The sequence below is a fragment of the Vombatus ursinus genome, unplaced genomic scaffold (assembly GCF_900497805.2).
Source record: "Vombatus ursinus unplaced genomic scaffold, bare-nosed wombat genome assembly UNPS02014808.1, whole genome shotgun sequence".
NCBI classification, from domain to species: Eukaryota; Metazoa; Chordata; class Mammalia; order Diprotodontia; family Vombatidae; genus Vombatus; species Vombatus ursinus.
Window position 1 is genome coordinate 1,950,270 of NW_020954586.1, and position 13,195 is coordinate 1,963,464.

At 47.0% G+C, this 13,195-nt stretch overlaps 2 protein-coding genes across 2 annotated transcripts in view; one reads left to right on the forward strand and one right to left on the reverse strand.

The window, feature by feature from the left end:
- The window catches only part of LOC114052612 (zinc finger protein 2 homolog), an 11,729-nt gene extending 2,100 nt beyond the window's left edge, over positions 1-9,629 (reverse strand). Inside the window, exons 1-6 of the mRNA XM_027875286.1 lie at positions 9,419-9,629; positions 7,724-7,922; positions 7,346-7,419; positions 6,688-6,814; positions 5,443-5,544; positions 11-848 (exon numbers count right to left, since the gene is read on the reverse strand). Coding sequence (XP_027731087.1) covers positions 11-848; positions 5,443-5,544; positions 6,688-6,814; positions 7,346-7,419; positions 7,724-7,832 — 1,250 coding nt within the window. The 5' untranslated portion in view covers positions 7,833-7,922; positions 9,419-9,629. The remainder of the gene's footprint in view (positions 1-10; positions 849-5,442; positions 5,545-6,687; positions 6,815-7,345; positions 7,420-7,723; positions 7,923-9,418) is intronic.
- Positions 9,630-12,808: 3,179 nt separating this feature from the next.
- The window catches only part of LOC114052574 (putative methyltransferase DDB_G0268948), a 16,948-nt gene continuing 16,561 nt past the window's right edge, over positions 12,809-13,195 (forward strand). Inside the window, exon 1 of the mRNA XM_027875237.1 lies at positions 12,809-12,850. The gene's annotated coding sequence lies outside the window, so the exon portion shown is untranslated. The remainder of the gene's footprint in view (positions 12,851-13,195) is intronic.

Genomic DNA, 13,195 nt, shown 5'->3' on the forward strand with positions numbered 1-13,195 from the left:
AAGGTGTCCCCTCTGACTGAAGGCTTTCCCACACTCAGTACATTCAAAGGGTTTATCTCCACTATGAATTCTCTTATGTCTATTAAGTCTTCCCCTTATAAGGAAAGATTTCCCACATTCATTACATTTAAAGGGTTTCTCTGCAGTATGAATTCTCTTAAGGTTTGACCCCAGATTAAAGTCTTTGCCACACTCATTACATTCAAAGTGCTTTCTTCTGGTATGAATTCTCTTATATTCAGTCAAGATTCCAATAGTTTTCCCATATTTATTACAATTATGATATTTCTTTCTAATGTGAATTATCTTATGTTCAGTAAGATTTGATCTTTTGCCAAAGGTTGTCCCATCTTCAGTGTGTTCACGTAGTTTTTCTCCAGCACGCATTTTATGAAATTTAATTAGATCTGAGTGGTAACTAAAGGGCTTCATGTATTTTGTATACTTACAGAGGTTCTTCTCTAAGGAGAATGTATTGCATGTAAGTGGGGTGGAACAATCCTTGAAGCATTTTCCAAGCTTCTTATATTTATGGAGACTGTTCCCCATAGTGCCTTTCCTTAGTGCAACAAAGCCTGACCCCAAATGCAAACTTCTCCCCAATGTATTACAATGAAGAACACACACTTTATTAGCAGTTTTGCCACGAGTGGTTGTTACTGGTCTGGATCGTCTCTCCTGCTTATCCTTCTGCTTCTCTACAATAACTTCAAGTCTCCTTGTTTCTCTCTTCTTGGAATGCTGAGGATTACCCTTTGGCAGTCTTTTTTTATTCGATGCTCCTGTGTAAATGCCTTGTATCAGACTTGAGTCCTTTCTTTCAAACCTGGCCTCTTCAATAAAGGAATCTGAAAAGAAACAAACAAAAAAATTGTCACTCACTACTGTTTGCTGGGCCGAGGCAAAGGAATCCTCTTTAGAGGAAGTTCTAGTTTCTGTCTCTTATAAAAGAGAATGATGCTCAACTTGGACCAGGGGGAACAGTGTCTTCAGGAAGTGAATCCAGAATGGGTGAGATCATATTGTGTACTCTGTTTAGCTCTCAGGTGCCCCATTACATGAAGGGCACTGATGAACTGCAGAGTATTCACAGAGCACGGTCAGCACAGTCATGGGCCCTGGAGCCATCTCACAGAAGGATCAACAGAAGGAACTGGGGAGGTTTAGCCTGGAGAAGACTTTCTTTTTTTTTTTTTTTTTTTTGACTGGACTTACCACCTATGTTATAGAAGTCTTTTACTATCAGCTATCCATTAAAATAGATGTTCCTGAGCTCCCCTCCAACTCTGTTATTCTCTGACATATCTAAAGTAATGTAGCTTTCTCAATTATAAAGAGTGGGGATTTTTTAATGTACTCAAGAAACATAATTATGGAAAAAGGTCTGATTATATAAAAATGAAAAAAGTAAGTATAAAAAAAAATTAAAAAACATACATTAACATCTTAAAATCATTCAAAAATTATATATCTATAGAGAAAATAGACTATGATCTGACATGAGGAGGTAATGGGACAATGGTCACAAGCTTCTTCAATCATCTCAGTCAATCAAGCCCTTGTGATTTGGAGAGGAAAGCAGCATGATGGCAGGAAATTGAAAGCAATTTCTCAGCATATTTTTTCCCATTCTCATTTCTGTTTGAGGAAATAAAGCCCTGGGGATACCTGCCCCATCCTGGGAATATGAAACCAAACAACAAAAATGACAACAGGACAGATGAGAGTTGAATGGAAAGGGTCAGGAGGCACAAGAGTGGACAGACCAGCTTAAAGAACAGCTGTCATCTGATCCTGAGCATTTCCTGCAGTTGTGAGCCGGGCCTGACTAAGGCTTGTCTGGTGGCTCAGGTTGAAGATTTGAATAAAATGAGATACTCAGACATCACCCAACAATCAAAAAAAGTTGACTAACAATAGCGTGAACAGGATACTTAGCAAGGATACAGGACTAGTTCAGGTAAACATGGCCTCCCTTAGCAGATATAGGTCAGAAGAGAGTACTGAGTCTGAAGGGTTTGCTGACTCGCGTGAAGTATTCGTCCAAAGTCCAAGGGCCTCTGACTACTTGTGGGCTGGCCTTTTTATGCCCCAGCTGGCTGGGAAGCTGAGGTGACAGCTCAAACCAGTGTCCTGGACTGATAACATCTTGGGATGCCTTCTGTCCTTCAGGGAAACACTAGCCCAACCTACATGGCAATGACCCTAATAGACACTACTCCTATTACAGCTACTTCCTCTGAGCATCCTGGCTGGGGGGAAATAGTTCATTACTGCTGGCCAAGATATGGCTGAAAAGAACTGTGGTCCTCCCATGCCAGGGACAGACTCACTAACTACAGCACCCCCCAGGAGATAATGAAGTTTGGGGAAGGAGCTGGCTGCCTTCATTGGCCATCTCCTGCAGCGGAGAGACTCACTAAACAGCATCCCCCAGTGGGATGACAATAGTACTTGGGCTTTGATGAAGACAGCTAATTAGACTAGCAAAGGAGAGAGACTAGCAGAGAAGCAACAGGCGACAGGGAACAGCAGAGACACAATATCCTACAGGAAGCAATGGAAATGAGAGGCCTGATGGAAAGTAGGCGCAGTGGAGAGGAGCGTAATAACAATACTGGAAGACATTTGTGGCCTACAAGTTATCAGAGGCACGCGTTCTTTGCCCACACAGATGGCTTGGTCATACATGTAGCCTACATGTGAGCCTGTTCATAGGTGTGCCCTGGCTACATGGCTTCCCTATATGTAGATGCCACATCATGATTCCTATTTAAGTCTACGCTCCCCAGTGAAGCTCGAGTTTTATGGGAAAAAGTGCTATTTATCTTTATTACCATAATATTTTATGGCATGCCTCTGCTTTCTGTCAGCTGCTTCCTCTGGCTGACTAAAAAAATAAATGCATTGTGGAGTCTTCTGAGCTGTTGTTTGGAGAAGATTCTGATCCCCAAAAAAGTACATATTAATTGGGATAGCATTCTAGGAGCCCAAGGGTATGATTGGGTTGCCTAGGAGCTACATATCCAAGGAAAACATTACTTATATATTAAAGTATGGGAAGGCAGAATATTCAATAAATAATGGAAGTTTATAGAAGCAAACACAATAATTTATAATCTCATAAGTTTTTAAAAAATCTTACATGTATATTATTTTAATTTTTCTTTTAACATATTTAATACCTTTGCAAATGAAAATCATATTGAAATTTAAATTAAAGAAAATAAAACTAACAAAGGGCCTACATGGAAAAATATTAGTGTTAAAGAAAAATATCCATAAGTTATAAGGAATTGATCATAATATGAGAAATCTTAATTTTCTAATGGATAACTAGTTGGATTATATGAACATGCAATTCACAAAAGACAGAATACTGCTGGTGTTTTCCTATCACTAGCTTCTGGTTTTATGTATATGTATATTATTTTTATCTTATTCAAAATGGCTCACCTAAGCCCAAACTTTATAGGATTTTTAGTATATGTGATCATTGTACTTTATCAAAGGAGTTTTCCACATGGATTGACATAATCATATGGCTCTGGATGGTACTGTTTTTAAAAAATTAATCATATTGTTTTCCTAATGTGGAACCATTCCTATATCCCTGGTAAAAGTCCAACTTGGTAATACTGAGTAACTCTTGCACATATTGATTTTTGCTGGTATTATATTTAAAATTTTGGCATAAATAAAATGCATTAGAAGGATATCAGAGACTTCCTCTTCCCCCACTGTCATTTGACATAATTCCAGAAATAGGAACAACATCATTGAGACCAGGAAAAGAAATTAAAAGGCATAAACATGAGCAAAGAAGAGACAAAAATATACCTATTTACTGACAATGAGACTTACTTTTAAAAAACCCAGAGGATCAGCAAAGAAACTCATTAAGACAATTAATAACTTTACTAAAGTAGTAACTACAAATGAAACTCATAAAACCAACAGCATTTCTATGTAGCAACAGGAAAATTCAGGGGAAAACAATTGAAAGGGAAATACCAAACAAAAGATATTTAAAAGATTGAGTCAATTTATTAAGGCACACTCAAGACTTAAATAAACGTAGTTATCAAACATTAACAAAATAAAGAATGACATTCCTTATAACAAAGTAACATCTCAAATAATTCGACCAATGTTAACTGGTCATGGTTGGGCCAAGCCAACATAATAAAAATGACTGAACTACATAAATTCATTTACAGATTTAATGCCATACCAATAAGACTACCAGGAGTATTTTTTTTATTGAGCTAGCTCTGAGGTAGGGAGCCTGTGGCCCTCAGGCCACACGTAGCCCTCCAGGTCCTCAAGTGCGGCCCTTTGACTAAATCCAAACTTCATAGTTCCCTACTCCTGAGCTAGATAAAATAATAACCAAATTCATCTGAAATAATAACAATTGACCATTTCAAGAGAAACAATGAAAAAAATATATATGGGATTTTGCTTTCTGCCTTTTACATCCTTGGCATATAGGTCTACTAGTGGAATTTCTGGTTTAAAGAGCATGGACATTTTAGTCATGTTCTTGGTGGCTAATGACAAAACAAGTACACTAATACGTTGTTGGTAGAGCTGTGAAACAGTCTAACCATCTTGGACAACCTATTTGGAATTATGCCCAGAAAGTGACTAAAATGCCTATACCCTTTGACCCAGATTTCATACTGTTACTCACATACCCCAAGGAGATTAAAGAAAGAAGCAAAAGGCCCAAACACACCAAAATATTGATATAAGCATTTTCTATACTAGAAAAAAACTGGAAACAAAGAAGACGCCCATTAATTGTGGAACAGCTAACAAATCAATAGTCTCTGAATCTAATCAACTATTGTTGCATCATAAGATAGGGGGAGCACGATAAACTTGGAGAAGAAGGGAAAGACTTTTTTGCAGAAGTGGAAGGCACATATCAAACATCACTTGGACTTGTAGACTTGTTTGAAGGATTGGTCAGTTTTTTGGAAAGGATTTTTTTTTTAATTTTTTGTTACAAGGCAGCAGGGTAGGGGAAGGGATATATGTGAAAATGAAGGTGACAACAATTTTAAAAATTAATTTAAAAAAGATATCAATAATTTTTTTGGACAAAAAGGAATACAAATAATCAAAAGCCACAAGAAAAACTATTCCAACTCTCCAATAAGTGTAAAAATTCAAATAAAAACATCCCTAAGAGCCAAAATAAAATTAATTAAAAAGAGTTATAAAGTTCTATACTAGTGGAGCTCTCGATAAGAAGGCGTGAGATTGCACAACTACCAGAGCTAGGAAATGGGGCGATCTTTTGGAAAAGCACGCGCCATTCTGCGCTACGCCTGCTCACACCTGGAGTCTAGGAGTGCCATCGCAAGGGTGCCACAGTGACCAGGGCAAGGCCACTTCCACAACCCCCAACTGGCCCAGTTCTCCATCACTCACCTGGACAGGAGTCGCTGGGGACTCTTCCCACGGGCCTGGACAGGGATCTTCCTCTCTCCAACAGGAAGATCAAGTCCAGTTTGGAAACGGGAACACTTACACCTACAGAGAGAAAGGCACAGAAAGCAAGGTGAGAATTCAGTTTTATTGGTGGAAAACCAGGCAGCTAAGGAAGCACGGAGAGCAGTACAAAGGATCTCGGAATCACCCTCCAGGATTCCAGGGCATTATGAGTCACGACTCTGGGCCCAGCCTGCTGTCCATCAATGTCCTCCACCCCAGATCTTCATGGGGTAAGCAGATAGCATGCCCATCCAAAAGCACGTCATCCTTTGAAGGCCAGGGTCACACGGTCACCGGAAAGTGAGGAAGGAGCCACGTTACAGAGGGCCTTACACAGAGGAGGCTGCCTTGGATCCTGGAGGCCACAGGAAGCCACTTAAGCTTCCTGAGCCTGGAGGGAACCAGGTCAGACCCAGGTTTGAGGAAGATCTCTTTGATGGCCCAGAGGAGGATGGACCAGACTGGTTGGAGATGAGAAAAGGAAACCAACCAGAAGGCTACTGTGATAAATGACCAACCAAGAGGCAGGTTCAGAAGAATCCTGGATGACTTATGTGAACTGATACAGAAGCAAGTGAGCAGAACCGGCAGAACGATTCAGTCTACAATAACAAAACACTGGGAAAGACTTAAGAACCGTGTCTGACGCCATGACCACCAATGATTCTGTAAGACCAGTGATGAAACACGGTACCCACCTCTGGACTCAGGATGACAGAGGATTTTTGGACATGGGCAACGTGGGACATTGTTTTACCTGTCTGTTGCAAGGCAGAAAAAAAAAAAGGAGGTGAGAATGTGGGAGAGAGTCGGGGTGTGGGGGGTGAGAAATAGGGCTGCCAATAAAAGAAGAAAAAAAGCAGGAGAAAAAGAAGGCCATGGAGGGATTTGAAGGACAAATGGCCAGAAGGGAACAGAGGGAGATGGCAGACGGCATAGCTTGGGAGGTTACACGCTGGAATGATTCTCTACTGAAAGGAAAGGCAGGCTGGACAGAACGGACAGCTGGGGAGTCATGTCCAATACTTTTTCTGGTTCTTTGCATATGGAGATGCGGGTTCAAGCTAGGGTTTGTTACAGGACATCAGCAGCTGTGGGAATCAGCAAAGGCTCCAGGTGTGAGGAAGGGGGATCACACAAGAGAGAGCCCGCCAAGACTCCCCAGGGGACAGATGCACTTACCCAGGGAGACCAGGTTCTCGTACGTCTCCAACATCACATCCCTGTACAGGGCCCTGTGGGCAGGCTCCAGGCATCTCCACTCCTCCCTGGTGAAGTCCACGGCCACGTCCCTGAAGGTCACGGACACCTGAATTCGACATAAGCAGACACACCCCTGCTGAGCCAGGGACCACTCCTCTATGGGGGCCTGACCAGCTCCCAGGCTCGGCAGTGTGTGGACAGCTTTCCTCCACGGCGCAAGCCCAGCCTCCAACTCTCCAAGTCTGGGGTTCCAGAAAGTCCACACCAACAAATTCCTTCCACCACAAACCCCAACAAAGTTGTCCCTTCGCCCCTCGTGCTCTGAACCACCCTGGGGAATCAGCCTCCACATGACTCATGTCAGCGATCAAACCCCAAATATTAACTTTTAATTTGCTAGCATTGTGTGGCATGACTGATCTCCTGACTTGGAGGGCAGTACCCCACAACCATCACACTGGGCATTCTCCCATTCCATACTGTTTAATGGCCCCCGCCCTCTCTTGTTGGACCTGGCGACCCAGAGTGCATTCTGCCCCCCGTGTTACTACGGCATCGACGGACCCCCTACAACGCGCTGAATCCCAAAGCCTCGGCGCCCTCTGAGAGGAGGCACTATGCTTTGGTGGGAACTTACCTGAAACTGGGCTTGGAGGGACCCAGGAGTCAGGCCTTCCTCATCCTTCATCCTCACGGAGTCTGGAGGCCGAGCTGGAGGATGAGAAGGGCTTTGTGGGGGAAGGAGGCCGGCCCTGCCTCCCCCTACCCAGGCCAATCCTCAAGATCACCACCCCCCCAGCCTCCCTCCTCCTCCGGAGCTGCTGACCCCTGCTAGAAGAGGGCAGAAAGCAGTGTCTCAGGACATGCCTTCTTCATTGAACCCTTTCACTGGGGGCTGGCACAAAGGGGGCACTTAACGCAGCCTGCTGATTGACTCAATGACTGATGGACTGGGTGAAGCATGGTGTTCCCGGGGCACCCTCCCCCCGAGCCCCCACACTTCTGTGAGGCTCACCTCTCTGCCCAAGCCTTTGGGCCTCGGTGCCAGGGGCCACCCCCGGGCTCTGGGGAGAGGGCTCAGGCAGGAGGCAGCTCTGCAGCGGGGCTGGGGAGGCATCCTTCATGGTCTCTTTCCAATAAAGCCAGAGACTGGGCAGTCAAAAGTAAGATCACAACTTCATTCTGGGCCTCAGAATCCTGTCCCCATCTGGGGGCTGTAACAACAAAAAGAAAGGTTTGTTACACCTCTACTACAGGCCAGGCGCTCAGCTAAGCCATTTACAAAGATTACCTCCTTCGATCCACACAACAAACCTAGGAGATAGGGGGGCTATTATTATCCCCATTTTACAGATGAGGAAACTGAGGCAGGCAGAAGTAAAGAGATTTGCTCAGGGTCACACAGCTAATAAGTTTGAGGCTGGATTCGAACTTAGGTCCCAGCACGCAGTCCACTGCACTACAGCTGGGCCCCTGGACACTCTTATCCAGAGCAAGGATGGAGGCGCACACTATAATCCGGACCCTTCAGCCCCTTCAGAATGGAGTGATGGGACCTGGACCCCGAATTTTCCCACACATTTTCAGCTGCCCAGATCACTGGTGCCTCTGCCTAAGGCCTCTGGCCCATCCTGGCCCATGTAGATACTCATCAATCCTTTTAACTGCCCTTTCACTGTGGTTCTCTGACCACTGAACTTTCTGCATTGCTGCACCTGGCCCACCGCATGCTACCCACCACTCCTCAATCCCACCCAGATCTCGCCACTGCCTTTTCTTGTTGGTAGGAATCTTACACACCCCCACTCCCACCCCATTAAATTGCGCAGATTCTTAGACTCTCACTGCCACAATACAACACAATAAACTGTACTTTGACTGAAAGAAGGCTTGAGTGGTCGAATTCTTTCAAGGCAGACCCCCAGTACCCTTGCATTTCAGGGTTCCCTGCACCCCAAACCATAACACATCTCTCCACTCACTTGACCAGGTTTGGGAGGTCTATGATTTCACACATTTACAAAGGTCATTCTGGGCAGGGTCCTGGCTGCTGGAGGGGGGGTGTTGGCCCAGGGCACCCACAAACAAGGGGGAGACCCCTCAAACAGAAGAAGATGAAGTTGGGTAGGCCCGGGGGCAAAAGGGAGGGGGCATCCTTTGGATGGACTTTCCTGTGTCTAGAGCGAAGTGGGAGTGGAATAGTAATCATGATAATAATAATTATTATAGTTAACATTTATTAAGTGCCTACTGCATACACTAAAATATAAACGGCATTTCATTTGGTTCCCACAACAGCCCTGAGAGGCAGGTGCTGTTATTATCCCCATTGTACAGATGAGGAAACCGAGGTGAACCATAGTAAAGTGAATTGCCCAGGGTCTCACAGATAGTGACTGAGGCTGGATTTGAATTCAGAGCCCGGTGTTATGTTCACTGTGGTGGCGCCCCCTGGTTGTTTAAGTTAAGTTGGGTCAGGGAGGTGCAGAACTTTAAATGACCCAAACAGATGCTTATAGTTGATCCCTGGGGTACTAGGGAGCCACTACAATTTCTACAGTAAAGGAATGACCAGACTACTAAATCAAGGGGGGGGAGAGAAAAAAAATCAGGTTCCGCGCGTGCGCACGCCCTCTCCCCCCCCCGCTCATTTGGGGGGCGCATGCGCATTTCCTCCCTCTCTCGCCCGCTCGCCAGTCCGCCCACTCACCAGTCCGCCAGCTGGGCCGCCTGCCTGGAGGAAGGGAGGAAAGGGCTAGCGGGAGGAGGCGCGTGTGCACTCTCTCTTCCTCCCTCCACTCACCCGGGCTCCGCCACGCCTGGACACGAGGCTGTTAAGTCGGAGCCTCACGGACTCCAGCCACGGAAAGACGATGCGTCCCCTCAAATGCGCAGGAGACCGGCTAGGACAACTAAGGCGTCCGAAGGCATTCTGGGAAATGGAGTCCAGAGGCCAGAAGGCTCGCAGCCGGCTCTCACTGCGCACGCGCGCTGCCGAAGGGACTCCATCTCCCAGGGGGCTCCGAGGCCTTTCTTTCAAAAGAGATTTGCGTCTGCGCACTGTGAGGAGGCGGAGTTTTTCCTGAATTTACCGCTAGATGGCGCAGTGGAGAGAGCACCAGACCTGGAGTCAGGAGGGCCTAAGTTCAAAACCAACCTCAGACACTTACAAACTGACCTTTGAGCAAGTCGCTCTACCTTTGCCTCTCTCTGTTTACTTCTCTGTAAAATGAAGATAACAATCGCACCTCCCTCCCAGGGTCGTTATGAAGCTCAAATGAGATTAATATTTGTAAAGTGCTTTGCAAACCTTAAAGCTACTTAAATGCCAGCTATTGTGTGTTTAATTATTATACATGCTTTGGGGACTCCCAGGAGGTCACCCGGGAGAACTCCCTCCTCTGGAGCAGAGGGCAGCCCATTTGCATGTTCTCACTGTGGGTGACTCCTGTCCATAACTCCTGCTAGCCAGCTCTGGGCACCTTAGGTTCCCAAACTCCCTTCTTCCCTCCTGTCTCAGTTTCCCCTCATGTCAAGACTGTCTCTCCTATCTTTTCATGCCCAGCACCGGCACTGTGCATGGCACACACACGGAAGGAGGCTTCTGAATTACTGCAGTCCATCACACTTTTCATCATTGCTCTTCCAGCTTCCAATGGCCCTCTTCCCAATGGCACGTGCCATCCGTCCAGTGTCCTCAGGGTCAGTTTCTCACTGGGTCCTTGGGCTGTTGGGTCAGTGATTTTTGTGAAGCTCTCATACACTCTTTTTTCCATCTCCTAAACACCAATTTAATTCCATAAGCATTGATTAAGCACCTACTAAATTCCAGGCACCATACTAGGTGCTGAGAATAGACCCTTAGGGAGCTGACATACCTTTGGAGGAATATAAGACATACACAGACAACCACCTATAAGGTGGATAAGATCATAGATTTAAAGCTGGAAAGGACCCTGGAGGTCCTAGTCCACCCTGGTCGACCCTCTCCCTTTTATGGATGAGGAAACAGGCCTAGAGAGATTCCATCACTTCTTTGAGGGCACAAAGAAGGATTTGAACCCAGTTCCTCCGACAGATAAAGGACTCTTTCCTAGGTGCCATGCTGCTTCCTGTTATTCAGAGTTCATAGGGTCACAAGTGTAGAGCTGGAAGGGGCTTTAGAGGTCATCTGGTCCAACGCCCTCATTTTACTCTGGGGGAAACTGAGGCCTAGGGAGGTCCATTCACCCAGGAAGTAAGCCAGCATTTAGACTCAGGTCGTATGACTTGAGTTGGGCATTCTTTCTGTTTCACTCCCTGCCCAGCACACTGTAGGCGCCTAATAAATGCTCATTGGAGCAGGAGCAGGAGTGTAGCGGAAAAGACACTCAACAAAGCCTGAACAACAGGACTTGGGGGTGAGTTGGGGGCAATCTGGGGTGGGATTTTTTTGGGGGAGGGATCAGTTTTTTCCTCTTCCTATGAGATCACCAGGACAGAGAGAGGTTGCTGTTCCCCTTCCCACACCGTCCTGTTTCCAGAGACTTGGCTCTGGAAAGAACATTGGACTAGGAGGAGTCTGGAAAGCTGAGCTCTAGTCCCAGCGCCACAACGAACCAGCTGTGTGCCCGGGGGTAAATGACTTCCCTTTGCCGCATCTCTATTTTCTCCTCTGTAAAATGAGAAGATGGCCCTAGCTGTGGCACCTTGCCCCAACTGAATTAGTCAGAAGGTGGCGTGCTGTCACAGCATGGAGACCTCCAGCGTGGCTGGGGATGGGAGTGGGGCTGGCCTTCTAGAGGCAGAGGGAGAGGGCCTGCCAATGGCCATGGGGAGGTCTCAGTAGGCATCCTTCCAGCTGGGCATCCTAAGAGTCTCATGGGACATGGAGGGAGGCAGACCAGGCAGTGCTAAGACCCTCATCTGGTGCCTTCCCTGCAAATGTCCCATCCAGCTTCACCACGCACTCTTATGGACCTAGTGCCACATTCTCTCCGCCATTGCAGTAGGCGCGCCATGAGGGCAGGGACCATGCTATGTCTCCTGAGTGCTTAGCGCAGTGCCTGGCACAAAGTGAATGCTTTCTGACCGTGAGTCGGGCTGAGTTCTTCCATCACAGGGAGGAAATAAATGACCCGCTCACCTCTTCTCCTGCCTAATTCCATTGGTCTGTGCTCCAGGCAGCAGCAGCGCCCCTGGATTTGCAAAGCCTTAGCTCCTTGGGGCCCACGCTTCTCCTGCCTGGCGGTCATCGTCCCTGGGAGCACTTCAGCTGGTCAGTGAGCCCCGCCCTCTCTTGCGGGTTCTAGAGATACCGGGTACCCAAAGAGCCGGAGATTAGGCGAGTAAAGAGGGCTGGAGCCGTGGAGCAGGGCACAGGATTGCGCTGGCTTGTCATGTTGCTGGCTCACCTCAAGCTTCAGGATCTTTTCCCAGGCTCACGTCAAGCTCAGGACAAACAAGAGTTAGGGTGAGGACGCTTCACTTTGGGCAGATCCTTTTCTTCCTGTCGCGGCCGCTGCAGTGGAGAGCATGAGACCAGCTCAGTGCTCAGTAACCCGGAGACTCATGGATGAGGCGGGAGACAGCAAGGTGGAAGAAGCTCCTGTTTATTGTAAGCTGGGTGTGACCTTTATAGCCCTCGAGGCACCTTGGGATTGCACGATCAGAGCCCTACAGCCAGTCAGTAGATCCCATCATAGCGTGCAGGCCTCGTGTCATGGTCGTGCACAAGATGTGCACGGGAACGCTTAGCCATACAGAGGAGAGCCGAACCAGCCATGATTGCTGCGTGATAGGCAGGGCACAGCCCTGTGACAATTCCTGTGACATCTTCCCCCAGTTGGACTGTAAGGGATAGAACTTTGCCTCCATGCCAAGGGAAGAGGGCCAAGCCGCCTGCCCTCGAGGCAAAACCGAGTGCTCTGTCCAAAAGAGAGACAGCGGGTCCAGCCCCGGGGGATTCTGGAACCAGCCTCTAATCTTCAAGGTGTGGCTTGGGAAAGACTGGACAGATTGATGGCCATCCCAGCCAACCAGATGCAAAGGCTGCCTGTCCTCCCTCCTGGGAGGAATCGGGCAGAGATTCCAGGTCTGAGCAGTAGCAGCCCATGGACTTCAGCAGCTGTCTGGACTTCAGCAGCTCAAGGTGGGGCAAGAGGTACTGGCTTTCCATGCTTGGGCTGATGGTTTGATCTTTCTTTTCTGTCTCTTCTTTTGTCCTCGATGCTTGATCACAGGCTCAGAAAGCCTGGCTCTAGAATTTTCCCTCTTCTATAATGTTCTATAATGGCACCAGGAATGGGACTGTCCGATGTGAACTAATCATCCGGAAGCAAAATTGTGGGATAAATTTCCTGCAGGGATGCCGGGTAGAGACTCGAAATGGGGCATGTTTGCCCGTAACCTATAGCTACTGGGTTCCAAATTTCAATACCCCCCCCGGCCCATGTATTCATTCTCTCTCTCTCTCTCTCTCTCTCTCTCTCTCTCTCTCTCTCTCTCT